The following is a 27542-nucleotide window of genomic DNA, read 5'->3' as shown; positions in this document are numbered from 1 at the left end:
TGGTTTCAGAAGAAGGACTTCACGTGTTCCTCTGCAGAGTGATGGTGGTGCTGCAGTGCGTGGCGGGGGTGGGGTGGGGGGGGGCCTGGTGGGGTTTATTAGCAACAAGTGTGTGCTGAGGGAACGGGTAGCATATTTCAGGTGTTGGGCCCCCTGGCGGTCTGGGGAGGGAACTCCTATTTGATGGGCACTCCGAGAGAAAGAGGAGACACGTGGCTCAGAAGTCAGGACCAAGATGGGCCACAGGTGCCCCGAGTGCACAGGGCATTTCGGGAGCCGGCCCGTGCTGCGTGCGTGGGCGTCGGCGTCAGGCACTCAGGTTCACAGCCACCGTGCCACTTCCTGACCTGGCAAGTCAATGAGGGGGAATAAGCGAGATAGTGGCCTGGCTCCCAGCTCGGGCTTCCCGCAAGGTGTCCCGTACGATCGCTCTCTCCACACTGACATCTGTGCACAGAGAATCCTTGAGCTCCCGACAAGCTCCTGGAGAAAGGCTCCCTGGTTTGCAAGCAAGCTCATGGTGAGGGCAGAGATGGATAGGAACCTTGCTTATCCAGGGCCAGAGGGCGTGGGGATGTCCTCCAACAAGCCCCGTGGAACGAGTCACCGCCACAGCGTTTGGACAGACTCGGTGAACCTGCATGGTCTGGAGTGATGGTGCCAGTTCCAGAGAGGTTAAGCAACTTACCCAAGGGCACACAGCCTATACTCAGAGGACTAAACCTACACTGCAGCTGTCTCACCTCCCGGCCACACGGTGCCGGTTATGACATCACTGGAGGCTGAGTCCGGCCTCTCCTTTTTCAGGGCTGCAGGGTCTTCGGAGACAGTCCAGCTGTGCTCCTGGCTGCAGAGGTGGGAGGCCGAAGCCCAGAGAGGTCACAGAGCTGTGCGGAGGGTTCTGGCTGCCGGCTCAGGGCTCTCCCACTGCTGCCTCTGTGCCAGGTGTTCAGTGTTCTCACCCTTCGTGGGATGACACGGTGTCCGGTTGGGCGCGGGGCTGCAGTCAGCCTGCAGGAGGGCCAGTCCCATCTGTGCCACGTACAGCCATGGGACATAACCTCTCTGTGGCTCCGTCTGCTCTGCTCTAAAGGGAAAATAATAGTGTCTGGCTCTCGGGATTAAAGAACTGAATACATGCCAAGAAGGTCAGAATATACTGGGCACTCAGTGAGCAATCGATCACATCACCCATTCATTTATTTATCTATTGATTTATTTGTTATCATCAGCCTAGGAGACACTGTTCTCCTTCCAGACACGCAAGCAAGGACGGTGTGTTTCGCTCTGTGCTCTGGGCCGTCCCCATCGACCCTGTGAGCGTGGGACCAGTACCCCCGAGAGGGTTATCCTGCCTTCACGCAAAGAGCCGTCGACACTACAGATAGAAAGCCGTGAGGAGCACAGTCGGTGTCCTCCTCACAGACACAGAAGGGTCCTGCCACTTCTGCTGTCACCTGCATCAGGATTTCCTTACCATTTTCTTTTCAGTGATTTTCTGAAATACGTTATACCAAAAGAAACCTCTCGAACGCTACTGAAGGAGAGAGTCAGAAGGTAGCCACAAAATCATAAATACATTCCTACTGTGTCACCTTGGTCGCCCCCAGGATTGAGCTGGACATGGTAGAGACGGGCCGAGGACACAGCTCTGGGCCAAAGGGGAGCTTGCTCACTGACTCCCTCTTTCAGCTGCGAAGCGACAAAAACACAGAAGCAGGGCACCACTCCCCAGCCCTGTGTGCCTGCCTCAGTAGCCTCCCTGTACTGTAGGGACTTTGGACTTTGGGAAGCGGGCTCCTGACTGCTGTCTCCCTTCCCGGTTGGTGTGACAACTCAAAGAGCAAAAGTGACTAACAAGGCTTGGCATGGACTCCATGGTGAGTAACTGTCAGGACTACTCAAAGGGAACTCTATCCACTTGTCTCGCTTTGTTATTTACCGCCAGGTCTGCCTATCACCTACAATGATGCCGCCCCTGGGGAAGCATCCCATGATGAGGGAACCTCCACCCTGGCGTGGGGGTGGACCGGCTACAGTGAGGAGCGCCCCTGGAAAGTTTAGGCAAAGAAGCCCCCGGACAAATGAGCCAGGATCCCTCCAGGAAAGGAAAACACAAGTGACGCCTCGCGGCTGAAGGCAATGTTCACCGCGCTGCGGTTACAGGAGGCGGTACCGGAAAAACGCTTCCAAAGGACCGTGGTGGGGACCGGGGCTGGCAACGCCCGGGGACGCATGGGGTCGGCCAAACGGTGGTGAGGGTCACATCCGCCTGCGCTCTCTGACACCGCTCCCCGGCTCCAGCCAAGCCAGGGACACGAGCGGGAGGCGGGGGCTGTTCTCAGGCTGCAGGAAACGGCGACCCGGAGGCCGGCGGCGCGGGGCCTGGGGCTTGGGGCGGGGAAGACCGGCGGACGCGGGAGCCGGATTCCTGCACAAGCCGCCAACACGGTGGCTGCTCCCGTCGGGCACATTGGGAAGGGGCGGCCAGGGGGCTGGGACACCGCTTACCGCACGGCACCCGGTTCCTCCGCTCCAGCCGGCACCGACGTGGAATCGTGCGCTCGGCCCCGCCTGTTGCTCACAGCCCGGCCCAGGGCGCTGCGGGCGGCACGGGCGGCGCGGGCGGCGCGGGCGCGGAGCCGCGGGGCGGGTGCAAGGCGGGGGCGGGGCCTCTGCGCCCGGGCCGCCTCCTCGGCCTATAACTGAGCCCCCGGGCTCCTCGCTCCCACACGGCCCCCACCGGACCCGTGAAGCGGCTTCGCCCCTTGCTTTGGACCTCGGGCCTCACTCCTCCTCCAGATGGACCCCAAGTGCTCCTGCCCCACTGGTAAGGGAGCCCTGCCTTTGAGCCTTAGGATGCCCCCTTCCCAGGCACAGGACGAGAAGGGAGGGCTTTGAGTTTGAGCTCAGGAGGACTCCTGTCACGGGTCCAGGGCTTTCTTGGTAGCCAGGCTCCTGAGGGCACGTCAGTCTCCCTTTGCCTCTCCGTTGACACTGAGGGCACGGAGGCTCCAGGCTGTCCTTCTTGAGGTCACCCGGCAGGTCAGGGGATTGCTAGACCGGGACCCAGCGTTTGGAGGCGGTCTCGGACCTGCCACGATTTGATGGGAGGAGGGGACGCTGCCTCTTTAGGGTTCAGGCCATGGGCCCCGGCCCCCGGCCCCAGTCGGCCTGGGCTGCGTCTGGAGCCCGGGACCTTCCCTGTGGAGTCCCATCAGGAGGGGACTTACTCTCCTTGGACCAGAAGAGAGGAGCTGGGGCTTCTCTATCCGCCCGAGTGGACACGAGCTCCCAGGGCTGGGTCCTGACAGAGGAGGAGGGCTCAGGGAGGCATTGCTGACCGTCTGCTGTGGCTCCTGCATCCCCGTCCCTGCTCACTGCTGGCCTCCTTTCCCTTCCCGGCAGGCGGCTCCTGCGGCTGCGCTGGATCCTGCACCTGCACCTGCAAAGCCTGCAGATGCGCCTCCTGCAAGAAGAGTGAGTGTGCGGGGCCTTCTCTGGGAATGCGGGGTCTGGGCTGAGTGCGAGGAGGGGGCCCAGAGCTCAGCAGGCAGGCAGGAGCAGGACAGGGACCAGACTTCCCGGCACCCCCCTCACCAGGAAGGGATTCACAGTCAGAGCTGGAATCACCTTCGGCATGACCGAGACCCAGGCGCGCACTAGAGAACAGGGAGACTGAGGCCCAGACGGGTCACCGACAAACAACCTCAGACCTGTCACTAGAACTAGTCCTCCTGCCTCCTGAGTCCCGCTTCCGACTCCTCTCAGGGACTGAAGCACTTTAGGGACAGGAACCAGTGGCCGTGCGTGGCTTCTCGGACCTGGTGCAGCCCCTCCCTGTCGAAGCAGCCCAGAGCTTCCCTATCCCGAGCGGGAGCTGCTCTGTGCGGGCTTTGCCTCCACTTTGATCCTGAGGACTTGGCTCACATCACTGGTGGTGCTGGGGGCTGGCTTTCTCCTGTCCCCAGAGGCCCTGCTCACTGTCTCTCCAAGGCGCTGTGCCCTGTCCTGGGCACAGATGGGCCGGGCAACCTGAACCTAGTGTCTGAGAGCAATTACCTCAGGACAGAGGACACCATCGTAAACTCAGGGTCTGGGCCCGAGGGCGGCTGGGGCCAGGCCTGCTGCTGGGAAGGGTGGTTCCGGACAACGCGTGGTCCGACTGCACGCTGCCCTTGCCTCCCCAGGCTGCTGCTCCTGCTGCCCCGTGGGCTGCGCCAAGTGTGCCCAGGGCTGCGCCAAGTGTGCCCAGGGCTGCGTCTGCAAAGGGGCCTCGGACAAGTGCAGCTGCTGTGCCTGATGTCGCGGAGAGCCTGCCCCGGGTGTCCACAGAGCAACCAGGACAAACCTGCATTTTACCGTTTTTCATACAACCGGACCTGACGCTACATTCCTTTTTCTATGAAATCTGTGACTTGTAATAAAAGCTGTTGACTTTATTCTGGCTCTGTCTTCCTTGGTGTGTCTTGGACAAAGAGACTCCGTGCCCATCAGGGCTGGCGTGGGGAACTGGACTGGACGTGCAGAGACCTCGGCTCTGGACCAAAGAGTACCCCCACACACACCCCACACCCCCAAAACACACACACTGAGCGTCTTAGCCGCTTAGGTTAATTTGAGCTTCCGTTTCTCAGCTCCAAAGGATACCCTCGCCAGATGATATAGGGCATTGGACACACAGAGGACACACTCCCTCTATTCCCCTTAGGAGTATGGATTGCAGAGAAAGTTGCCCATTTCTCATTTTCCTTCTCTGGGGGCCCCTGCCAAACTCAGCGCTCGGTGATGAGAGCCTAGAAAAGTACCCAGAGGGGGTGGAATCCCACACCCCTCTCGTGTGACTTCTGCACGGGGCTTGCGTCTAAAACACCCTGGAAAGACCTCTTTGTATTTTCTGCCACAGTTTTCACCCTGGTCGGGAAAACGGATCGCGAAGAAAACACGTCAAAGGACACGATATGTGACACCCAGTTTTCCCTTCAACACGTAAAACCACCTTCACACGTGGAGGAGCAATTCTGGAAACTGGACGCTCTCATATGCTGCACGTACGTTGAAAGTGTGCCCGAGTCCTGGGAACACTTCACAGATGCCCCACTGTGTGGACCACACACGCCTGGAGCAGCTCTGCCCCCTGCCTCCCCACAGGGAACCTCAGTCTTGGCTTGCCCAGGGCTACGGACAGGACACTCGCCACCCGTGACAGCTCCCTGCAGGGGCTTGGCTCTGAATCTTCGCAAGTACCTCCCTAGGTCAGGCTGACATCTTCCCTTCCCTCAAAAACCAGCCCGTGGCTCCCTGACACCCCGAAAGAAAGTGATTTGGATTTGGTGGGAATTTCCCGGCTGTTTCCCTGAGACCTGGTTTCAGAAGAAGGACTTCACGTGTTCCTCTGCAGAGTGATGGTGGTGCTGCAGTGCGTGGCGGGGGGGTGGGTGGGGCCTGGTGGGGTTTATTAGCAACAAGTGTGTGCTGAGGGAACGGGTAGCATATTTCAGGTGTTGGGCCCCCTGGCGGTCTGGGGAGGGAACTCCTATTTGATGGGCACTCCGAGAGAAAGAGACACGTGGCTCAGAAGTCAGGACCAAGATGGGCCACAGGTGCCCCGAGTGCACAGGGCATTTCGGGAGCCGGCCCGTGCTGCGTGCGTGGGCGTCGGCGTCAGGCACTCAGGTTCACAGCCACCGTGCCACTTCCTGACCTGGCAAGTCACTGATACTCTCTGAGATTTCATTTCCTCCTTTCGATACAAAAGATTAATGTCAATGAGGGGGAATAAGCGAGATAGTGGCCTGGCTCCCAGCTCGGGCTTCCCGCAAGGTGTCCCGTACGATCGCTCTCTCCACACTGACATCTGTGCACAGAGAATCCTTGAGCTCCCGACAAGCTCCTGGAGAAAGGCTCCCTGGTTTGCAAGCAAGCTCATGGTGAGGGCAGAGATGGATAGGAACCTTGCTTATCCAGGGCCAGAGGGCGTGGGGATGTCCTCCAACAAGCCCCGTGGAACGAGTCACCGCCACAGCATTTGGACAGACTCCATCCTTCTCAATAGCAGGCCTGGCCCCAGCTGACCTCAGGCCGAGACCCTGAGTTTACGATGATGTCCTCTGTCCTGAGATAATTGCTCTCAGACACTAGGTTTAGGTTGCCCGGCCCATCTGTGCCCAGGATAGGGCACAGAGCCTTGGAGAGACAGTTAGCAGGGCCTCTAGGGACAAGAGAAAGCCAACCCTCAGTACCATGCCGTGAGCCTGCAAGGTCTGGAGCGATTGTGCCAATTCCAGAGGGGTTAAGCAACTCACCCAAGGGCACACAGCCTATACTCAGAGGAGTAAACCTACCCTACAGCTGTTTCACCTCCCGCCCACATGGTGCCGGTTTTGACATCACTGGAGGCTGAATCCAACGGCTCCTTTTTCAAGGCTGCAAAGGTCTTCGGAGAGAGTCCAGCTGTGCTCCTGGCTGCAGAGATGGGAGGCTGAAGCCCAGAGAGGTCACAGAGCTGTGCAGAGGGTTGTGACTGCCAGCTCAGGGCTTTCCCACTGCTGCCTCTTGCCAGGTGTTCAGGTTTCTCACCTTTCACGGGATGACATGGTGTCCGTTTGGGTTGGCGGCTGCAGTCAGCCTGCAGGAGGGCCAGTCCCACATGTGTTCATTACTGCCAGCTGATATAACCTCTCTGGTCATTCTCCTCTGCTGCAAAAGTGTAAAATAATAGTGCCTGATTATTTAAAAATTTATCTATGCAACAAATTAGCATGTCAGAATTCAATAGGATTTAAGAATGTAATAGATACAACAATATTAGGTTTAAGCCTGGCACACAGTAAGAAACCAAAGTATTAGCTATTACTTTATTATTATTAGTCATATTTCAGGTGATATTTTCCTACTTACAAACCAATAAGACAGGGGTGCTGTGCACAGCTGTGTGTCCTGTTTCGTCCTCATCAATCGTGTGAGCATGTGCCAATTCGCAGAAAGGATTATCATCTTTCCCAGAAAAGAGGAGTTGGCACTTGAGATATAAAGCCAGGAGCAAGCCTGTCCCTGTCCTTCAAAAAGTTGAAGGAGGATGCCTACCATCTGCTGTCACCTGCACTAGGATTTTACTTAAAATTTTTTCTTTTTAAAATAAATTTATTTATTTTTATTTATTTTTGACTGCAGTGGGTCTTCCTTGCTGCACGCGGGCTTTCTTTAGTTGCGGCGAGCGGGGGCTACTCTTCGGTGTGGTGCACGGGCTTCTCACTGTGGTGGCTTCCCTAGTTGCGGAGCATGGCCTCTAGGCACTTGGCCTTCCGTACTTGCGGTGTGTGGGCTCAGTTGTGGTGCACGGGCTTAGTTGCTCCACAGCATGTGGGATCTTCCTGGACCAGGGCTCGAACCCATTTCGCCTGCATTGGCAGGCGAATTCTTAACCACTGCGCCACCAGAGAAGCCCAGGATTTCCTATATGTATATAAAGTTCTAAAATTTTCCTTTTCCTCAGCCACAATAGGTCTTTCCCAGGGCCCCAAGGGAAGTGGGTTTGCTGACCTTTCTTCAGTGGTTTGGGGATTTTATTTTTTCATGGAGAAGTGTCTGAGCAGAGCTTGAAGCCTGCACCCTTGAGGCAGGTTTTCTCTCGTCTTACTACCTATTCCCAGTATTTCTCACGGGTCCCTGATAGAGGTCCATGGAGAAGGGCCTGTAACAAGTGTAAATTCCCTGTGGGTGTGTGGTTTTTAGGATTTCATACTCTCATACTCACCTATGTTTGGTCTTTAGCCCTCGATTCGAATTTTAAGAGTAATTGTACTCACACATATGGTGACTCCATCTTCCATCTGTCTCCAGACGGTAAGCCAGTGTTCACTTCCCATCTCTCCTTCAAAATGCCTGTCTTCCCCGAGATTTCAGGGTAATTGTTTGCCTTGCAACCTCTTTGAATGAGTCAGAGAAAGTCATGCTTTTGAGGATAATCCACTTTTTTCTTTCTGTTAAGGTGGGAGTGGCATTCCTTAGAGCTTTCTATATCCCGGGAGCCAGAAGTCACCCCAGGGATTCTGAAAGAGTCAGTTTTCACGTGACACTTCAGGGACTCACTTCAAGGTGGTCACTGCTTGGACCTGATGTGGTCCAGGCTGCAGAAAGGGTTCAGAGGAATTGCTGGAAGAGACGGCCTCAGGGAGGGGCCTGGGAGGATACTGTGTAAGTTGAAGAAAGAATTGTAGACCTGTGGGAGGGTCAGTAAGGGCCACACAACAGTGCCACAGTGTCACCATGGCAAGTCCCCCTCCTTCCCACTCCAGGTACATCCTCGGTCTGTGCCCCCTCCATGTCTACAGGCGGCTCCACATGGAGGAGAGGGACACTGCACTCTGGTTCCCTCACATCCACTTACTGGAGTTGTTGACGGCCCAGAGATATGGAGCAGATGCAGTGTCCCCCTCAGCCCCTCCCAGGGCCCAGCCTACTGGACTCTTCGTGTCCAGAGGCCAAGCCAGAGCTGCCCGAGTCACCTTCCTGCCAGTGGTGCCCTCTCTCATCCTTCTCTCGCTAATGAGGATGACTTAATTCCAGCCCACGACAAAGACACTGACTTGGTCTCCAAAAGAACATTTATTTCCAAAATTGAGGCCACAGAAACAGAAATTCCCCCTCCCTGACCTCTGCTACTCCCATCAGATAATTCCCCAGCCTCCACAATAAGATGCCTCTTAGGCCCACAAACACCTTCTATAGAATAGAAGACCCCTGTCTGGGGTCCCACAAGCCCCCAAGGCCAGCTGAGCCTCCCGTTCACAGCTCAGCATGTTTTAACTGGGGTGGCTTCTTTGCCGCCTCCTTGGACAGGAGCTCGTTCCAGAAAGCCACTTCCTTGTCTTTCAGCTTCTCGGCTGCCTGGGTGGTGACGCCAATCTGAAGGTACCCTTCTTTCTGGTCATATACTGGCCAAGGGGGAAGCCCCTCCCCGTTGGGATTCCTGGGAACAGAGTCACATAGAAATTCCCCAAAGCTACTGTGTGGCCCCAACAACCCTCAGAGATTGTCAGGGACCCCTTGGCTTCATCTCTGCCAAAGGCTCATGCGCCTCCAGAGACAGGAGGCTGACCATCTCCTGGGCAGCCTGTCCACTGAGGGAGCTCTCACGTCAGGGGCCACAGGGCGGGGAGTTTACCCAGCACACGTTGAAGCTCCTCCCACCCAGCAGACACGCCCTGCCCCTTCCCAACCCTGCTCCGTCTGTGCCACCAGCTCACCCGTTCCGAGCAAAGTTGGCCCAAAATTTCATCACCATCTTGCTGAGATTGGTCTCCTCTTCTGAGGCACCATCTGTGGGGAGGAGACAAAGCCATTGCTACTCAAAGTGTGGTTCAGGGGCAGCAGCAGCCCTTGAGAACTTGTTAGAAATTCAGAAACGGGGCCCTTACTCCAGACCTACTGAGTAAAACCACATTTTAAGAAGATCTTGGGTAATTCAAGTGCACTTCAAGCTTGACAGTTACTGACCTAGGTCAGGCTCAGTGAAGGGCTGGGTCACAGGGCCACACCCCAGGGTTTCTGCTACAGTAACCCCACCTCCCAGGATACTCTCCTCTGGGTCTTTTTTCAATCTCCTACACCCACACACATTTTCATAGAATCTGAAAAATAACCAAGCTGCAAGGCCCCCAAAGAGTCACCCAACCAGAAAGTGCCCAGAGGCACTGCCATGTACAGCCCTGGGTTGTGTCACACACAAGTTGTCGGTAACTGCTGAGGGTTAAGACATTAAAGACATCTGTGAGAGGTATTCTTTAAAATATAATCCTAAACATATTTAATTTTTAAAGATATGAGTTTTAGATAGATAGATGATTGGATAGACAGACACATATTAGTCCTGATTCAAGGTTAAGAGCAATTCTAACCTTACTCTCACGTACCTTCTGATATGCTCTTGTGAGTGCGAAGTGAGTGGTGGCATTCTAGCCCTGAGCAGGGCCCTGCAGGTGACCCACCTCCTGTCTTACTGATGCCCAGGTCTGGATTCTTAGAGTGACCATGGAGGAGGGCGCAAGGATACACATTCTCCACCATGCACATTAGAGCAAGAGAAAGGTTAGGACCCTTTGTCCTTCAACCCTGTTATGGTGAATTCAGGAAACTAAGACCTGGAGAGAAGGAGGAACTTGCCCAAGGCCACCAAACCAAGACTTGAACCCAGATCCCCTAACTCCAAGTCTGTAGTCACCAAAGGGCCATCACCTTTCAAAAATGGAGCCCCGAAGACTGAGAAGAGCTCATCCCCATGGTCCCCCATCACCGTCTTGGGTTTCATGGCTGGTGAGAAGCTTGGGCGATACTGGAACTCATACATGTAAGTGGGGGCTCCGGCATCTGGAAGACATGGATTCGTGCACAGTTCACTTCAGCAGACGCACACCTGGATGGTATCAAGGGCTCCAGAGGTGGGTGGGAGGGGCGCTGTGAGCAATCAGGAAATTGGGGGCATGCCTGGTCCTGAGTGAACAACAATATTAACAGCAGCTGCCCGTTGTGAGAAGCAACTGTGTGCCAGACCCTGTGTGTCCCTGCAGGAAGCCCCTGGTTATCAGCATAACAGAAAAACAGTTTGGGAAAAGTTCTATGACTTGCTTAAGGGTGTACTGGTGGTGGAGGTGGAACTGGATTTGAGCCAGCTATTGAATGAATGAATGTTGAAACTTTGGGGAAATTGATTCAAAATAACTATCATTATAGAGGCATTGGGTCAATACATATAAACCTCTTTGCCTATTGATGCATTCACAGAGCAGAACATCTAGATACATAGTTTATGTACACAGAAATACCACGACATTTCATTGCTAACAGGTTAGTCTTCATTCCCTTGGAGAATACCTGCAGCCTGACAGTGTCTTCTATTATGCCCATTTTTGAGCGTTTCTGGTATTTTTCACACGTATTCCAAGAAAAGTGAAGTAAATCCACGTTGCTGGTCTGAAAGTGCAGATATTTAAATACAAGCCTATGCAGAAAGGGGACAGTCTATTCCTTGTGTCTCAGGAAACCACAATTCAGCATTTCCTTTTTCTCTGTCATCTCACAGGTCTTGCTTCCTGCTTGGCCCGGGGAGTGTTAAGGTGGTGGCAGAAGGAAGAAGGGGCCGAGGAAGGGTACAGTTCCTCCCTCCTCCTCTCCCCTGCCCCTATGCTCACCACCCCCTCTCTAAGCCCCAGGAAGATGTCAGTTTTCCTGCTGATGCTTCAGCAGCGTCACCCATCTTGCTCCTTCTGGGCTAACTCACGGGCCACCCGCCCAGGGAGCTCTGTGCTCTGCATTGATCATTATGCCCAGAGCGAGTGACTCTACCCGGGAAGGGTCAGGTCCCAAGTCAGGCTGGCGGGGAAATATCACACGTTTTCCCTTCCTGGGGACAGAATCACATTTGGAAAATGCAGAAAAAAGGAATAAGAACAAAATGATCACATATAATCCCACTGCTCAGAGAAACCTCTGTTAATATTTTAGCACTTATCTCACTTATGTATATAAAATAAGGATACTATTGGATGTGTAGTTTTGTAATGACTATAATAATTTCTTCATATCATTAAATGTTTGTCAACTACATAGTGTAACAATATATGCCATCCTGACAGGAGGATGTACAATAATTTATTTAATTGCCTCCCTTCCCCCCTCTCACTGCACTCTTGGTTTAGCAAGAGGCATTGTTTGGAAGAAGCAATCCGTCTGTGGTTCCATAATCCAATTGCTAAACAGCTGCTTCAGGGTCAAGCAGAACTCACTGAAAGGAGGGTGTTTACCCTTGCCTCTGCTACTCAGAAGTGTTAGAACGGAACTGAGAACCCAACCATACAAAGAAAGACCTAGTGTGAATGAGAGAACTTAATTATGGCAGCATGCTGCGCAAAAGATATTCTTTTCATTCCTCTTCTTCTTCTGTTTTTTTTTTCAGTGTTTTGCCTTAAACCACTGAGATTTATAAAAAAAATTCCTACGGGGGTACTTTTCCGGTGGTCCGGTGGTTAAGACTCCATGCTCCCAGTGCAGGCGGCCTGGGTTCAATCCCTGATCGGGGAACTAGATCCCGCATGCCGCAACTAAAGATCCCGCATGCCGCAACTAAAGATCCCGCATGCCATAACTGAAGATCCTGTGCGCCACAACTAAGACCCGGCTTAGCCAAATAAATAAATATTTTAAAAAAATTCCTGCAATCACAACACACGTCTTCAAAGGAAAGTAGGGCAGAGATTTCAATAATAACAATTAGGAGCAACAACAAAAGCAGGGGCAAGGAGAGAGCTAGTAACAAAAATATGCAAATTAAAACAGTGTGATGTTCTTTTTTTGTGAGGTAAGACTTATATAAAATTGGCAGCATTATTTTTATTCTTTTAATCTGACTATCCCAAGTGAGAGAGCTAAGAAATCCACACTCTCATACACTAGAAAGCAATTTCACAAAATGTATCAAGAACTTTAAAATTCTACTACAGCCCAGCTTAATAATTTCACTTCTAGAAACCAACTCTAAGAAAATTATTTGAGACTTGGTTAAAGATTTATGCACATAAGGCTGAGTATGATGTTTTCTGTAGCATCAAAATGAGCAGCCAGGCTAAATACCCAATAGGACAGGAATACTAAAGTAAATTTTAATCCATCATACCATGAAATAATTGCTATTTTCCATAATTTATATTGACATTGAGGAAATGCCTACAATATAGTTGTCTATGAACATAAAATTAATTTTAAAATTATGTGTAAGACATGGAAAGGCTAATAGAAAAAAAAATGTCAAAACTTTATAGATGGGGCTTCCCTGGTGGCGCAGTGGTTGAGAGTCCGCCTGCCGATGCAGGGGACACAGGTTTGTGCCCCGGTCCAGGAAGATCCCACATGCCAAGGAGCGGCTGGGCCCGTGGCTGCTAAGCCTGCACGTCCGGAGCCTGTGCTCCATAAGGGGAGAGGCCACAAGAGTGAGAGGCCCGCGTACCGCAAAAAAAAACAAAAAACCAAAACTTTATAGCTGATACTTCTAGGTGAAGGAATTATGAGTAATATATAGTTGCTTCTTTAATATGTTCCCATATTTTCAAAACTTTCTACAATGGTAAGATTAATTTTATACTCAGAAAACTACTTTATCAAAAAGAGATTGAGAGAAATACGACAATGAAAAAATAACATTGATAAACTCTGGGAAGTGCTGGCAATAAGACCCTGAATTCAAAGTCACGGGATGTCAGATAAAAAACTCAAGTCCAGTATGGCTGGGAGCAGCATGGATGCTGAAGGGGATACTACAAATCAAGACACGTAGCAAGAGGCAAGACCAAATTTATGGAAGAACAGATTTGACCCCAGGCAGTACCTGGCTGGTCATCAGGACCCTAGGGAGGAAGAAATGGTAACTAGAACCTCCAAAGTACTGTACTGAGTGCTCGGGGATAGAGTAAGTCAGCCACAGCTACGTTTTATCATGCTTATAAAGTCTCAAAGTTTAAAACCCTTCTAGCACCGTTAGGCAGGGAGGTCTGGACCCCAGAACCATCTCCTGGCTTGCAGACTAGGTGAGTGAGGTCTCCAAGAAATGAAGGGTACTGTGAGTAACTCAAAAGGTACCCAAAAGGGACACCTCCTCTCCAGGTGAGCTCATCCATCCCTGACCTCACACCCTACACACAGTCTTGGGTCAATGTTGGAAGGTCCTGTGGTGGACACAGCACACACTGGGAGAAACAACAGCCAGCCACAGACATTGACATTCTCTAGACCGCGTGGCCCCACTCTTCCAATAATCACTCCTTTCAGCTTTCTTGGTCCCAGACAACACTCCTGATCCTATGCTTGGCCTCCCTCTACCCCCAGCTCCACTGGTTAACAAACTAGTTTGCAGCTAGCTCTGACCTTGGAAACCTTCCAAGACCTATCTTCCAAGATTTCCCCTCTAGCCCCACAGACCACCGCAATTCAGGTGAGGAGCCCTGTGGCAGATGCTGTCGGTGCCTCCCCATATCCCCTGCTTCCGGGCACGCCAGCCTGATTTCCACCTCCTGCATCCACAGCTCTTTGCCTGAGGTCTTTGGCAGCCAGAGACCACTCTGCCCACGTGTGCAACAGGTCAAAGCACCAGGGAATTAACTGCCCTTGGGAACAGCCTTCAACCAATGACTCGTCAAAGTTGGAGGATAAATACCCCAGCTCTCTTGCCACTCACTAGGGATAACCCTGAGACATGTGTTCTGCTGGTTTCCCAGAATTCCCCAGGTCCGGGTGTCCACAGTGGATGCTTTCTTGACAGTGCAGGGTGGACTGGCTTCCTCTCCATTCATGTCACTTCTCCACTCTTCTACTGGTGTTTTCTGGGATCACCCCCCAAATAAACTCTTTGCATTTGGATCCTTTTCTCGGAGTCTGCTTCTGGTGGAAACCAAAACAGGACAGTGCCCCACCCCAGGCCAAACGCAATCAGCCTTGGATGTACGACCCTCAGCAATGTCCACATGTGTTTGTGCTGAGGGCTGGGCAGGACAGTCAGTGAAGCTGGAGAGGTCAGTGTCCCTCTCCCGTCCAGTGTCTGGGACTCACCTCTGTGGCGACGGGCCACATTCACAGATGGGACACCGAACATCCCATCTGCAATCAGGTCCAGGAACAGGTCTTTCTTTATGGCAGGGTCGTCCGTCCCTCCTAAATACTTGTCAGCAGCCACCGTGGCCAGTTCCTCAGGGATGCTCTGAAATAGATCCAGTGAAAGTGACCACTGTTAAAGTTAAATATAAAATGGAGACCAGACTTACGCATTATCTGTGCAGACAAAACCATTTAAGCCATGTAAGCAAAACTAACTCTAGCTTATTTCATGCACATAAGCAAAACCTAACTTAGGTTATTTTTTGTAAATCCCTCTGACAATCAAAAAATAAACTAAGTCATCTCCCTAAAATAGTATGAGATAATCACTTTTAACCAATCCCTGGCCACCTGAAAACCTCTACTGTAATAAGCAAACACTGAAAATGTTAACAACTTCCTCATTTTCACTTTATAAGCCATCCTGTAACTTCACACCCCGCCCCCAGCTTCCTACCAGCCTTTGAAGTTGGAAGCCCCCAGGGCGTGAACTATTTTTTATGTACCATAAACTCTTACTAAATACTCTTCATTCATTTGGTGGTTTAAATTTTGCTACTTCTGGATTTTTTTTTTTTTTTTTTTTTTTTGCGGTACGCGGGCCTCCCACTGCTGTGGCCTCTCCCGTTGCGGAGCACAGCCTCTGGACGCGCAGGCTCAGCGGCCATGGCTCACGGGCCCAGCCGCCCCGCGGCATGTGGGATCTTCCCGGACCGGGGCACGAACCCGTGTCCCCTGCATCGGCAGGCGGACTCTCAACCACTGCGCCACCAGGGAAGCCCCTATTTCTGGATTTTTGACTTCACCACCCCTGGTGAGTGACACAGTTTCTCTTCTTGTGTTAATGGTGAACTTTTTGAGCTCAGTGCAAACTTTCCCCCTCCCCCAACCCTGGGTAGTGATAAGAAAAGCAGAAAAAGTGGGGCAGAACCCCCCCAGCCCCAGTCTTCATTCTGCCATTAGTTGCTCTGCAATTGGGAACAAGCCTCTTCCCCTCTTTAGGGCTCAGCCAGTTCCTGTGATTCCTAGACTCTTACAAGGATGGGGTAGGACTTCCACACGAGTGACGTGGCCGTCTTCTGGTCCAGCTTGCCTTCAGAGAATGAGTAGCCCATGAACTGTTAAAACAAAGGTTAAGCAATTGTGAATCATCAGGTAATGACAGGAAAAACCAAAGTTACCAACAAACCAAACCAATGCAGGCTGAAGGTCACTGTCATATCTTGATGGGCATGGGTCTATTTTTTTTTCTTTTTGAGTCTTTTATTGTTTATTTATTTAACATCTTTATTGGAGTATAATTGCTTTACAATGGTGTGTTAGTTTCTGCTTTATAACAAAGTGAATCAGTTATACATATACATATGTTCCCATATCTCTTCCCTCTTGCATCTCCCTCCCGCCCACCCTCCCTATCCCACCCCTCTAGGTGGTCACAAAGCACCGAGCTGATCTCCCTGTGCTACGTGGCTGCTTCCCACTAGCTATCTACCTTACGTTTGGTAGTGTATATATGTCCATGCCACTCTCTCGCTTTGTCACAGCTTACCCTTCCCCCTCCCCATCTCCTCAAGTCCATTCTCTACGTCTGCGTCTTTATTCCCATCTTGCCCCTAGGTTCTTCATGACCATTTTTCTGTTTGTTTTTTAGATTCCATATATATGTGTTAGCATACGGTATTTGTTATTCTCTTTCTGACTTACTTTACTCTGTAGGGCATGGGTCTTTGATAAGTTGGGCAAAATCAATGAATCAAATGGAATTTTATATCTAGAAATCAAGGAATGCAAAGAAGATAAAGTAATTGATAAGGGAAGCTGTCCCAGTCTTTGTGTGTGTGTATGTGTATATATATGTATATATGTGTGTGTGTGTGTATATATATATATGTGTGTGTGTGTGTATGCGTGCATATATATGTGTGCATATATATATATATATATATATATATATTTAGGCTAGAGTCTCCACAGTGGTCATCAAGACAGAGAGGGAAGGTTTCAGCCAGCCAAGTGTTGAAGTAGAGGGCTCTGGGGCAGATGACACAGACCTCACAAATACCCCGCCTGTGTTAGATAGCAGAGAAAGCCCCAAATTCTGCCATTATGGTTTTGGTCCTTTGGTATAACCTCTGAAATCATTCTGAAGAACTGCAGAACTCTGCACATAACAACTGCATCAAAACTCTGCACTAAGTGACTTCACCAAACTCTAGCACAGCCACAAGCAGCTTAAGGCCATGTCCCCAGGATGACCCCAGGCCCCCTTAAAAAGCTCTGTGCTGCCAGGAAAATTTACCGTCTGCTCTAGCCAAAACCTGGTGATAGGCAGGTATGTCCCTGAACTCTTTCTTAGTGCAGTTACTTTAGAAACCTTGTAATTATAAATCCTTTTTCTGCCCTTTGGGATGTAAAACCACTGCTCCAACCTGTTTTCTCAAGGACCTGAGAGCCAACTTTTATGAAAAGCAAACATTCAGGGGATAATTCTTGCTCTCTCCCCCAGTCCCTGTGGAAAGATAATGCCTAACTTCAGTGGGAGGCTTGCTTTTACTTACATCACGGCCTCCTGTCATAAATACAGAAGTTTGTTTCTTCTCCAGATAAATGCCAGCTAACAAATCCAGGTGGCCCAGTTTCATGGACAAATCCCCCCTCCCCGCACCCGCAGCCTTAAATAGGCTCCAGCCTTTTGTTTCAGCGATTTGGGTTCAGTTTACAATTGATCTTTTCCCTATAGCAAGAGTGTCCCTGAATCAAACTCATTACCAATTCAACTGGTGTCCGTCTTTGTTTATCTTTGGCTGAAGGGAAAGTACTTCCTAACTTTTAGAAGTCAATTTTAACTCAGGCGGAAGCAGGCTCCTTTGAATGTTTCCAGTTAGATGAATGAGAGTGTGAGGTGTGGGTGGGTGGAATTTATGGGGAAACTATGGAAGCACCAAGCCCAGGGGAGAGGCTGCAGGTCCCAGGCCTCACTCTCCTTAACTCCCAAACTCCTTCCCCTTTCCAGGCCTTGGGTTTCTCATCTGCCCAATGATTATCTCTCCCAGCCCTCCTGGCACTGACATTTCAGGATTCTTGGATGGGAGGACAAGCAGAGAGTGTGTGGGGATGTGGGTCCCCAGGGCCGCACCACCCAGGTGACAGCTGGGCCATCGTGGAGAAGGTTTCCACGGAAACGTCAAGGTGTATGAAGGTCCCAGAGGTGCGTGCGTAGAAGGAGGGATCCTGTGACCAGAGATGGGAGGGGTGATGCGACGGGCAGGGGAGGCGAGTCTAAGAGGCCTGCACTTTCTCACCGTCGGCAGAATCCAGCCACACTCCTGCTTGTTGATTCCCACGACGTAGGGAACGGGGTGGAAGTTCTTTTCAGCCAGAATCTCTTCGGGCATCTTTGGCAGCAGCACTCCGTCAAGCACGGTGGGCAGGAAAGGAAAGCTCTGGGGAAGAGGGCAGCGTCACGTCTGTGCTTCCCCTTCGAGGTCACACCCGCGTCCCCCTCTCCACCTGCCTGAGCTCACAGCCGGCATCGCAGACCTGCGTGCCCATGGGCGGTGGCCACACACTCAGGGTCCTAACAAAGGGGGCTAAGTCTGTGGACCCCAGGGGGCAGAACTCTGACCAGGGCCAGCAGTGGTTAGGTGATGTGGGCAGATCTTCACTCAAGTTGGTATAAACTATATAACGTAATGTGTATTTAATTTGAAGGGTGTGTGTATCTATATGCATCTCTCCATCTATAGTCAGTTCTTGTAAGCATCTTACCTCTCTGGGGTCTCCGTGTAAATCAAGAGCGAAAAATTTCTGTGAAGACAAAGGCAGAGGCTGTGGGTGAAAAGGCTTCCTGAGAGCAAAGCTGATCCTGTGAGCTGTGCGTCAAAGGTATCAAGTCCTCCCTCCTGGTGCCACCCTGGCTGGGCTGAAAGGAAGTGGGCAGGGCACCAGCTCCCCTGGGCATGAGCACAGGGTGCAGGTATGGGACGGGGGAGGGGAGCTCTGGAGAGGACTGCGGCTTGTGCCTGCCCTGCCCTGCACCCATTTCCTCTTCTTGTTCCTCCAGGCGAAAACATCCCTATTTTCCTTTGGGGGACTCCCTCTTCCCCAGTCTCACTCCACGATTCCAGGCATCTATATGTGAACTGAGGTGCACCATCTCCCTGAAGACAGGCATAACTTCAGGGATGGACATGTGCCCATGTCAGTTCAATAGAGTTTACCCAAAACTGTTGCTGGAATTATTGGGAAAGAGGGCTTCTAAGCAGATAGGATGTAAGTCTAGGATACTGCTGTTGTCTAACCTCCCCAGGGGACAAATCCGCCTGAGAGTGAAGCCAACGCAGAGAGGTAAAAAGCTGAGGGATAGAGACAGAGTCTTGATGATATCATATGTGCATCTGGATCCGGACATGCCTGAAGCCATCAACTCCTGGACTTTTCAGTTAGTTACCTGAAGATTCTGTTACAACATATCCCTTTCTCTTCTCAAGTCACTTCGAGATGAGTTTTCTCCTCCTGCATTAGAAAATCCTGACTCATACAAGCTCACCGAAATTCACCCCACTCCACGCTTCTCTTTGTTGTGAGTTCACCAGGATTGTGCTGATTATATTGTGACACTGCAGCTAACAGGCCTGACCAGTATGCAGGAAGTCCCAGTAAGGGTCCCTCCGTTATGGGTTGTAGCCCCGCAATCCAGGTGTGTGTGTGCGCACGTGCACACCCACGTGTGTTATTGGGGAGAGAGGATAATCATGGAAACACTTCCACATGATCTCAGAAGATCTCAGAAGGATAACATGGGCTCTTAGGTTCTCTGGATTCTCCCAAAGTCACCGACTCTCCCCTTATAAGTGGATCTCTTGTGCCACACGGAGAATTGCTGAAATAAATTTACCTCTTTCCAGGCATCAGAAAACAGTTGTGTTTTTATCTTTGAGCACATTGGTCACCTTATTTGAGCCTGAGAAACCAGGATCCAAGGCTACATTGGACTTAACCCATGGAAACAGAGCAGAGTCCAGTGCTGGAGGCTGGCCGCTGGGGGTCCAGGAGCATCCTCAGGGGTCCAGGGTCCAGACTCTCCCCTTACAAGCGGATCTTATAAGTGGTGATCTCTGGGTATCTGTTGTGCTGTAGCTTCCTGTGATGACCCACTACCATAGCCATCCACCAATCCTGAAATGTCACCTTCTCTGTGAAGCATCCCTGCTTACTATAATGAATGCATCCCCTCTCTGTATTCCCACCACACTTAATCCACTAAGTATATGGGCGTGTTTCTCCTTGAATAGTTCCTTATGAGCAGGGACTATATCCAGTTACGTCTGCATCACCCACGCTGTTACCTCCCCCCATACACTTAGCAAAGACAGATGGATGGGTGGATGGAATTAGTCAATACTTGGAGTATTGAATTGGGGGGATAAGTGGATAGATGGATGATAGCTAGCAGATTAGGTGATGGATGAATCACTGATTTTAGAGAGATGGATGATGAAATACAGATATATGAATGATTGATAACAGATGAATGAATGTTATAGATGAGTTGATATTAGATTGATGAAAAGATACTGATGAATTGGATTCACTGGTGGATGGACAGATGTATAATAAGATGATGAATGAATGGATGGATGAATAGGTGGATGGATGGTTGGATGGATGAATGGGTAGATATACGATTATGTTAGAATCACTACTGAGGCAGACGTGCAGAAAATCTAGAAAATTGGGCCACCACTGGATGATAATTGAGGTGGTTTCTAAATTAACCAAGACAATTGTGACAACCTTTCTGAAGAGCTTTGTTCTGAATAACCCCATTCCCAAAACTCAGGATGGTAATCACCTCTGAGAATGTGTAATGTTTAATTTCTTAAAAATCTATCAGATTCCACTTACATGACTGAATCTAGGATGGGCAAATTCATAGACAGAAAGTAGATTAGAGGTTTCCAGAGACTGGGGGGAAGGGGAGAAGGCAGAGTAACTGTTTAAAGAGGTAGGGATTTTTTGTTTGGGATGATGAGAAGTTTTGGAAATAGCGGTGATGGTTGCACAGTACTATGAATGAAATTAATGCCATTGAATTGTACACTTAAAATGATTAAAATGGTAAATTGTATGTGACACATATATTTACAATAAAGAAAATAGTCACATATAAAAAAATCTATCAGAAAAACAAGATTGGAAAAAGTTTTGATAGATATGAGGAGTTATTACACAGTTGTTCATTATGTTATTTTTTGTCTTTGCTAACATCTGAGTTATTCCATAATAAAAAAGAAAGAAGGAAATTCCCCATTCAGATCCAGTCTGACACTGCTCTTGAGAGGTGAGAAACTGTCCCAGGTAGTTTTTCCAGGGCAAGGGGACAGCTGAAATGATGAAGCCTGGGGCCATGTTTATAGGACGGGGAGCTTGTGTGGCTATGAGACAGGATGTACTCACCATCTTCAGCGTTATCTCCAAGAGCTCGTCCTCTGTCTTCTGGCGCAGGCAGTGAACAAGGACAGCCGAGGTGGTGCTTTTACACCCAGCAAAGACAGCAATTTTCTGCAGAGATCACAGGTGACAGCAGAATTCAAGAGCCCTGTCTCTTCCCTCCATCAATAAAGAGGTGTTCTGTTCCAACCTCAATTTCTAAAGTCAACACATGGTAGCAGAAGATACTCTAGACCAGTATGTCCTGGATCCCAGACGTGTCAATTATACTCCTCAGCCTCTGCTGCCTTATCTCTGTTCAAGTGGACATAATGATCTCAAAGCTGAACATCTAAAGAGAGGCAGCATGGAGTGGGGCTTGAGAGCATGGAATACAGAATCCCACTAATTTCAAATCTCGGCTCACCCAATTAATAGCCTTTTGGCCTCAGGCTAGACACTTGCAAAGTGCAGCCAGAGGGGAAGATGCAGAAGGAGAGAAATCAGGCTCCATGATGGCGGGACCATGAAGAGTGTACATGGGCTGCCCAGAGCCTGGTCCGGTGTCTGACATACAATCAATGCTCAGTATGTATTTGGTGAAAAATTAAATAAAAAGGCACATGAAGAAGTAGAGCGGGGAGAGAGAGAGAGAGAGAGAGAGAGAGAGAGAGAGAGAGAGAGAGAGAGAGAGAGAGAGCGCACAAGAATATGAGTCTTGGATTCTTCATTCTGCCAATTTCTGGTCCTGTGTGACAGCAAAATCCAGCACCATTTCTGCCACCTTTGTTTCCTTTAAATAAACTCCCCCTTCTTGACTTAAGCCTGACCAATGGGCTTCTGCTGTTAATAGCCAAAGAATTCTGAAAAACAGTCTCAACAATTTTTTAAGTTCTTGGTGTCTTATCTCCTCCCCTCCTGCTTACCAGTCAGTTCCTTTAAGTCTGGCTGCTGCCCCCACCCGTCCACCAGCTCTCACAGCCCGACGAAATCGCTCCACATCAGTGACTCCAGCGCACACTCCTCAGCAGAGCCTCCCTGTTGCTCACCCTTCCTTGGCTTCCTGACACTCTCCAAATAAAGACAAAGTCCTCACCAGGTCCTCTGCAGCATGGCCCTGCCGATGGCTCCATCCTCACTTCACTCCAGGTTCCGTCTGCTCTTTCTGCTCTGGCCACAGCAGCCTTTCTCGCTCTCTCTCAGTTGAGATACCTGCTCCTGCCACAGGACATTTGCACAGGCTGTTCCCTCTTCCTGGATATTCTTTTCTTACCAAGTAATTTACTGCTCATCCTTCTCATCTCAACTCGTTGATCACTTTTTTTCATGAAGCCTTTCCTGATAACCTCCCCCTATCCACTGGACTAAGCGCTCCTTTTGGATTCTGTTATGACATCAGGTATCTCTCCTCTATTGCTCTAGTCACAGTTGACATTTTGTAAGTTGTGCAATTATATAATTATTAATCTGTCTCCTCAATTATAACAGAAGCTTCATGAGGTTGCGATATGTCAGATTATATCAAAACTATTTGTTGAGTGAATGAATGAATCAATGAATGAATTCTTCAGGAACCCACCCCAGTCACAAGCCCCCAAGGAGAATCCACTCCAGGCGCACATGGTGCCAATGAGTTCATCAGATTTCAGACCCTGAGCGAGGCAAGATAGGATGACAGTTCACTGACCACTGTCCAGGCCAGCACCCCACCTGGAACACTTTGGGAAGCGTGTTCAGTGGAAAATGCATGGGGCTGGCAGTCCAGAGTCATGAGTCTGAGTCCGGCTCTGCTCTGATCACTTGCTGACCCTGGCAAGTGCTTCTGCTCTCTGCCCCAGTTTGCTCAGCAGTAGAAGGTGGAGGTGGGATGAGGTGTGTCCTTGCCCTCCCTGATCAGCCACCCTCACTTCTGTGATTCTCTGAGGATGTCAACTGGCTCCCACAGCAAGAAAGACCCCTGACAACTCCAGGAGAGCAGAGCAAAGGGTGTGGGGACAGTCCAGTGTGAGACCTACCTTAGCTGCAGCCTTCATGTCCTTCTTGACCAGGACAGAAGTGAGGGCCACACCACTCTCAGAGATGGCCCGGTGGAAGAGATTCTTGGCCAGGGGAGATAACACCTGGGAGGAGGGTGGCGAGAAAGGGAGTTTATGCTCACGGGGAGGGGTCTTCAACAGCTACCCCCATCCACAGCCCTGTCCTGGGCTGTTCCCCTGGAGACCATGGGGCCTGGCTTCTGCAAGAAAACCTCAGCTGGAAGGAGCCAGGAGCAGAGTGAAGGACAAAACAGGAAGTGTGTGGCACAGACTGATTATAACAATCAAAGTATCTGAAAGGCAGCTCAGCAATTCCTAGCAGCACTTTAAAGCACAGTTCTGATTCCCCATTTGCATTACTTAGGATTTATTTTAAGGAAAATGATCATGGAGGCACACAAAAATCTCTAAAATGTTCATGTTATTTATAACAGTAAAAATTGGAAATAACACAAGGTTCTAATATATGACATTGGGTAAATAAGGTATTTTTCATTCTTACAATGAAATACTATACTCGACTATACACACAAAAAATATGAAAGAATAACTAATGGTGAGGGAAATATTTGAGTTATAATATTAAGGAAGTATTTTTGTTTAAAAATTCATAGAGACAGATAGATAGGTAGATAAATGATAGATGATAGATAGATAGATAGATAGATTCATGGAAAAAAGACTAGAAAAATAAAACTGTCCATGATGACAATCCCTGGCTAATGGGACTGTGGATGAATTTTTATTTTGGGAGAGTTATCTATGCTTTTCTTTTTTCTCCATTTTATAAAATAAAAACATTTTCCTCTGAAGATTCAACTATGAATCCAACATATGTTTTAAAAATACAGTAATAGTGTTAACCTTCTGCTCAACTGTGAGGCAGCTGGAGGGTTTCTAACAGCTCCCAGCGCCTTCTAATCTGGTTTTCCACCTTTGCTTCCCTCGGTGTCTCCCAACTGCCATTCCCACATCAGGCTCCCAGGTCGTGTCTGTGTTCCATTTCCCGGGTCCCATCCCCCCTTCCATCCTCCTTCCTCTCTCTACCTCTCCTCCCCCAGCCCAGCTCCATCCTCAGCCCCAGAGGCTGCTGCCCTCCTTCCTGAGATGAACAAGCCATCAGACCTCCCCAGAGGAGGCCTCTGACCTGTTCTTAGTGTTCGTGTCCCCTTGAATTGTAGATCTGGCTTCAAGCCAAATAATGACATTGCACCCAACTTCATGGTTGCCTCCTCTTATCCAGAATTTACACCCACCCCTACTTCCCAAGAGGAGTGAGGTGAGTACTAATAGTAAAATGATTAGGAAGGAGAGTAAGAGCTCAACCAACACAGGACAGGAGGAATGTCTCCGTTGCAGCCGTGGCTGGAGATATGGCCCCAGGATGCTAAGCTGAGCTCTGAGCTTCCTGCGGTCCAAGGAGAGTTTGGCCGTAACTTTCCACCATCTGATGCTGCACAGAGTAGGGTCAGCCTTGAACCAGGTCCCATGACTAGACTGGCTGGTCTGCAAGGGGTCCCATCAGTAGCCACATCAGGGCCAGGAACACTTACAAGAATAGAGACACTTTCCCCTCCTGCTGACTCTCCAAAGATGGTCACAGAGCCTGGATCCCCTCCGAAGTTGGCAATGTTCTCCTGGACCCAGTGCAGTGCGGCCAACTGGTCCAAGTGACCCCAGTTCCCCCGGCTGTGTTCATCCCCTGTGCTGTAAGAGAACAGGGTGGGGTTGAGAGCAGACATGTCACAGCAGGGCTCTCAGGACCACAGATGGGGCTGGGGGTCTGGGTAAGCCTTCTGCAAGAGACTGGGCTTCCAGAGCCCTGACACTGGGGTCTTCACCTGCCTCCCATCCTGCAGCATTGTTCCGCTGTAGCGCTCTATACATCCATCCCACATCTATTTATTGAGCATCTACTATTCTACAATTCCAAAGGGAATTCCAGGCAGAAGAAACAGCACATGCAAAGGCCCCGGCATCCAGTGAACGAAAGTGTGAATCTAGGACCTACAGCTACAGAGGGCCCTGAGGGCCTCGGTAAGGATGTCAATGTCATCTTGAGTAAGTTAGGAAGCCATTGCAGGGATGACATGATTCCATTTATGTCTTAAATGATCACTTTGGCTACTGTGTGGATCAGACACGGTGTAAAATAGCAGGGTTATAAAAGTAGGTGTTATTACAACAATCCAGGGGAGAGACACAGAGTGCTTTGAACAGGGTGACTACAAGGGAGGAGGTGAGAAGTGGCTGGATTCTGAACATATTGTAAAAGTGGAGCCAAGAGGATTTGCTGGTGACTGGATGTGGCGTGTGAGAAAAAGAAAAGAATCCAAGTGCCCCCAGGCTTTTATCCTGAGTAACTGGAAGGGTGGAGCTGCCTGCAGCTGAGCAGGAGGCCCTGTGGAGAAAGGAGGAGGGTTTGGGGCAGGGGCATCGGGAGTCAAGGGTTAAGTTTGTTCGAGGAAGGGAGAGGTGCCCTCAGGTGTCCCGTGGGGATGGCAGGAGGTAGTTAATGATGTACCTGTGGGTTTCAAAGGAGAAATGGGCTAAAAATAGGGAGCCTGGAAGTGCCCCCTGAGGTCACTCAGGGAACCAGTGGGACAGAGAAGAAGATGCACACAGAGGCTGAGATGGGGAGGGGAGGGTCCGGGAGGGGCCGAGAAGGAGCTGCCATGAGGGAGGAGGTGGCCAGGAGCCAAGAGCAGGAAATTTTTCAAAAAGGTTTGAGGGGTGACGTGCGGTTGCTGCCAAGGCTGGGCCGCTGGTGACCTGGACCAGAGCAGTGTGGTGTCTGGTCGGGGTGAAACCCTGACTGACGTGGTAGAGGAGAGCCTGGGGGAGAGGGAGGGGGGAGTGTACGCAGTTATACTGTAACTGGGAGCAGCCGTGGGCTGCGGGGGAAGGACATGAGGAGTCTCAGTGAAGGTGACACATCCCGGGACGCGACTCGCCTGGGACAGCCCTCCTCCAGCCCATAGGTCTTTCCAGTGAGATGATCACCCCTCGTCCAGCCCACCCACCAGCCATCTGAGGGTAAGAGGTCCTGGGGCTGGTGCATTCAGAAAAGGCTCAGTAACTGTGCCTGCAGGAAGTCCGGTTCCTGTCCCCACGGACACTCCATGGAGGAGACTCGAGCCTTCGCTCACGCATGTGCCAAACTCCATGAAGGAAATGGGGTGAGTGGACCCTACACTCCTCTCAGGAGACGTGTCCACTGGAGTCAGGTGCTCGTTACAGCCTCCAAGTTCCAGCCACCCGTTCCTCCACCTACAAGACTTTACGGAGCTCCCACGTGAGTCTGCTCCTTCTTTCCTTCCCCATGAGGTAAGATGTATAAGCCTCTAACTGCTGCGCTGCATGTTAACTGTCACCTTACAGGTATGCAACATGCTGGGCAGCACAGGTGAAAAACAGATGAGCATTTCAGACGAGGTAACATTTGGGTTGGGTTTTGCAGGAATAATAGGAGTTTGTCAGGCAGATTAGGCATTTTACATGCAAGTAAGTGGACCAGGGTGGCTGGGGAAGGAGAAGGTAGGTAGAGCCCAATTATGAGGGGACTTGCATGTCTTAGTAGGGAACCTAGCAAAGATCCCTTTGAGGGCTTGCATGACCAGAGTGGGGTCCTAGCACTCCCACACTGAGGGTCAATGTGCCGTGAGGAGAGTCCAGTGTCTTACCTGAAGAATCCCCAGATGCCCAGGCGGTACTGAACGGCCACCACCACCACGTTTTCATGGGCAGAGAGGGCCAGCCCATCATAGGTTGATGCCCCGCCCAACATCAGACCTCCTCCGTGGATCCACACCATCACCTGGATGGGGAGGAAGCAACCATACAGGGCATAGGAAGCAGAGCTGGGAAAGACCTCAAGAGGCTGTCTGGTTTGGTCATCTATCCGTTCTCCCAGCTGTGGCCCAACTCAGTGCACCCTGGCTGCCCCTGCCTGTCTCCCCTGCCTCAGTGCCGCCTCCTGCCAGTGCTCTTCATGCTGAGAACATCATCATGGGAAGAGCCAAGGCTAAGAGCGCCATCTTCTCCCCAACACTCCCACAGTCCTCACTCCCGGACCCCTCACGCAGCTCAGCACACTCCGCATGCAACAGCCCTTGGTTAGCAGCTTATTTCAGCTTCACCTTAGTTACCTTTTGTGAGGTGAAATAAACTTCTCACGTGAATGATGACCATGTCAAGAAGCACACGCCCTGGGTGGTACCTCTTCTTAATAGGCCTTTCCACTGCCTCCTCTGCTCCCCAAATCTCACCCATCCTCCAAAGCCCAGCCTAAAAGCCACCTCCTCTAAGAAGTCTTCAATCATCTGATGAATATGATTTGAAAACCTACTAGGTGCCAGGGACTGTGGTAAGGATTAAGGATGAGAGTGGACATGACAATTCATAATTCATGGCCCTGAATTTAAAAAGTTCACA

At 50.5% G+C, this 27542-nt stretch overlaps 2 protein-coding genes across 3 annotated transcripts in view; one reads left to right on the top strand and one right to left on the bottom strand.

The window, feature by feature from the left end:
* Window positions 1-2802: 2802 nt before the first annotated feature.
* On the top strand, window positions 2803-4303 carry LOC115850121 (metallothionein-1E-like). Its single transcript, XM_060289076.1, has 3 exons — window positions 2803-2830; window positions 3409-3480; window positions 4191-4303. Exons 1-3 carry the CDS (start codon window positions 2803-2805, stop codon window positions 4301-4303), a joined length of 213 nt encoding a protein of 70 aa, XP_060145059.1.
* Window positions 4304-8787: 4484 nt separating this feature from the next.
* The window catches only part of LOC115850120 (liver carboxylesterase), a 36208-nt gene continuing 17453 nt past the window's right edge, over window positions 8788-27542 (bottom strand). For both annotated transcript variants that reach the window (XM_060288701.1, XM_060288702.1), the window contains exons 4-14: window positions 26792-26925; window positions 24662-24815; window positions 23088-23192; window positions 21100-21204; window positions 18409-18447; window positions 17943-18083; window positions 15678-15758; window positions 14596-14743; window positions 10237-10368; window positions 9249-9321; window positions 8788-8971 (exon numbers count right to left, since the gene is read on the bottom strand). In XM_060288701.1, coding sequence (XP_060144684.1) covers window positions 8788-8971; window positions 9249-9321; window positions 10237-10368; window positions 14596-14743; window positions 15678-15758; window positions 17943-18083; window positions 18409-18447; window positions 21100-21204; window positions 23088-23192; window positions 24662-24815; window positions 26792-26925 — 1296 coding nt within the window. The remainder of the gene's footprint in view (window positions 8972-9248; window positions 9322-10236; window positions 10369-14595; window positions 14744-15677; window positions 15759-17942; window positions 18084-18408; window positions 18448-21099; window positions 21205-23087; window positions 23193-24661; window positions 24816-26791; window positions 26926-27542) is intronic.

The sequence above is a fragment of the Globicephala melas genome, chromosome 19 (assembly GCF_963455315.2).
Source record: "Globicephala melas chromosome 19, mGloMel1.2, whole genome shotgun sequence".
Classification (NCBI taxonomy): domain Eukaryota; kingdom Metazoa; phylum Chordata; class Mammalia; order Artiodactyla; family Delphinidae; genus Globicephala; species Globicephala melas.
Note: the sequence above shows the minus strand (reverse complement) of the source record. Positions and strands in the feature narration are given on the sequence as shown.

What these genes read in the sequence shown, in the direction of transcription:
- LOC115850121 (XM_060289076.1), top strand. Translation starts at nt 2,803, where the DNA reads ATGGACCCCAAGTGCTCCTGCCCCACTG. An exon ending in CAAGTGCTCCTGCCCCACTG is followed by an intron (nt 2,831 to 3,408) that starts GTAAGGGAGCCC and finishes CCTTCCCGGCAG; the next exon opens with GCGGCTCCTGCGGCTGCGCT. An exon ending in ATGCGCCTCCTGCAAGAAGA is followed by an intron (nt 3,481 to 4,190) that starts GTGAGTGTGCGG and finishes TTGCCTCCCCAG; the next exon opens with GCTGCTGCTCCTGCTGCCCC.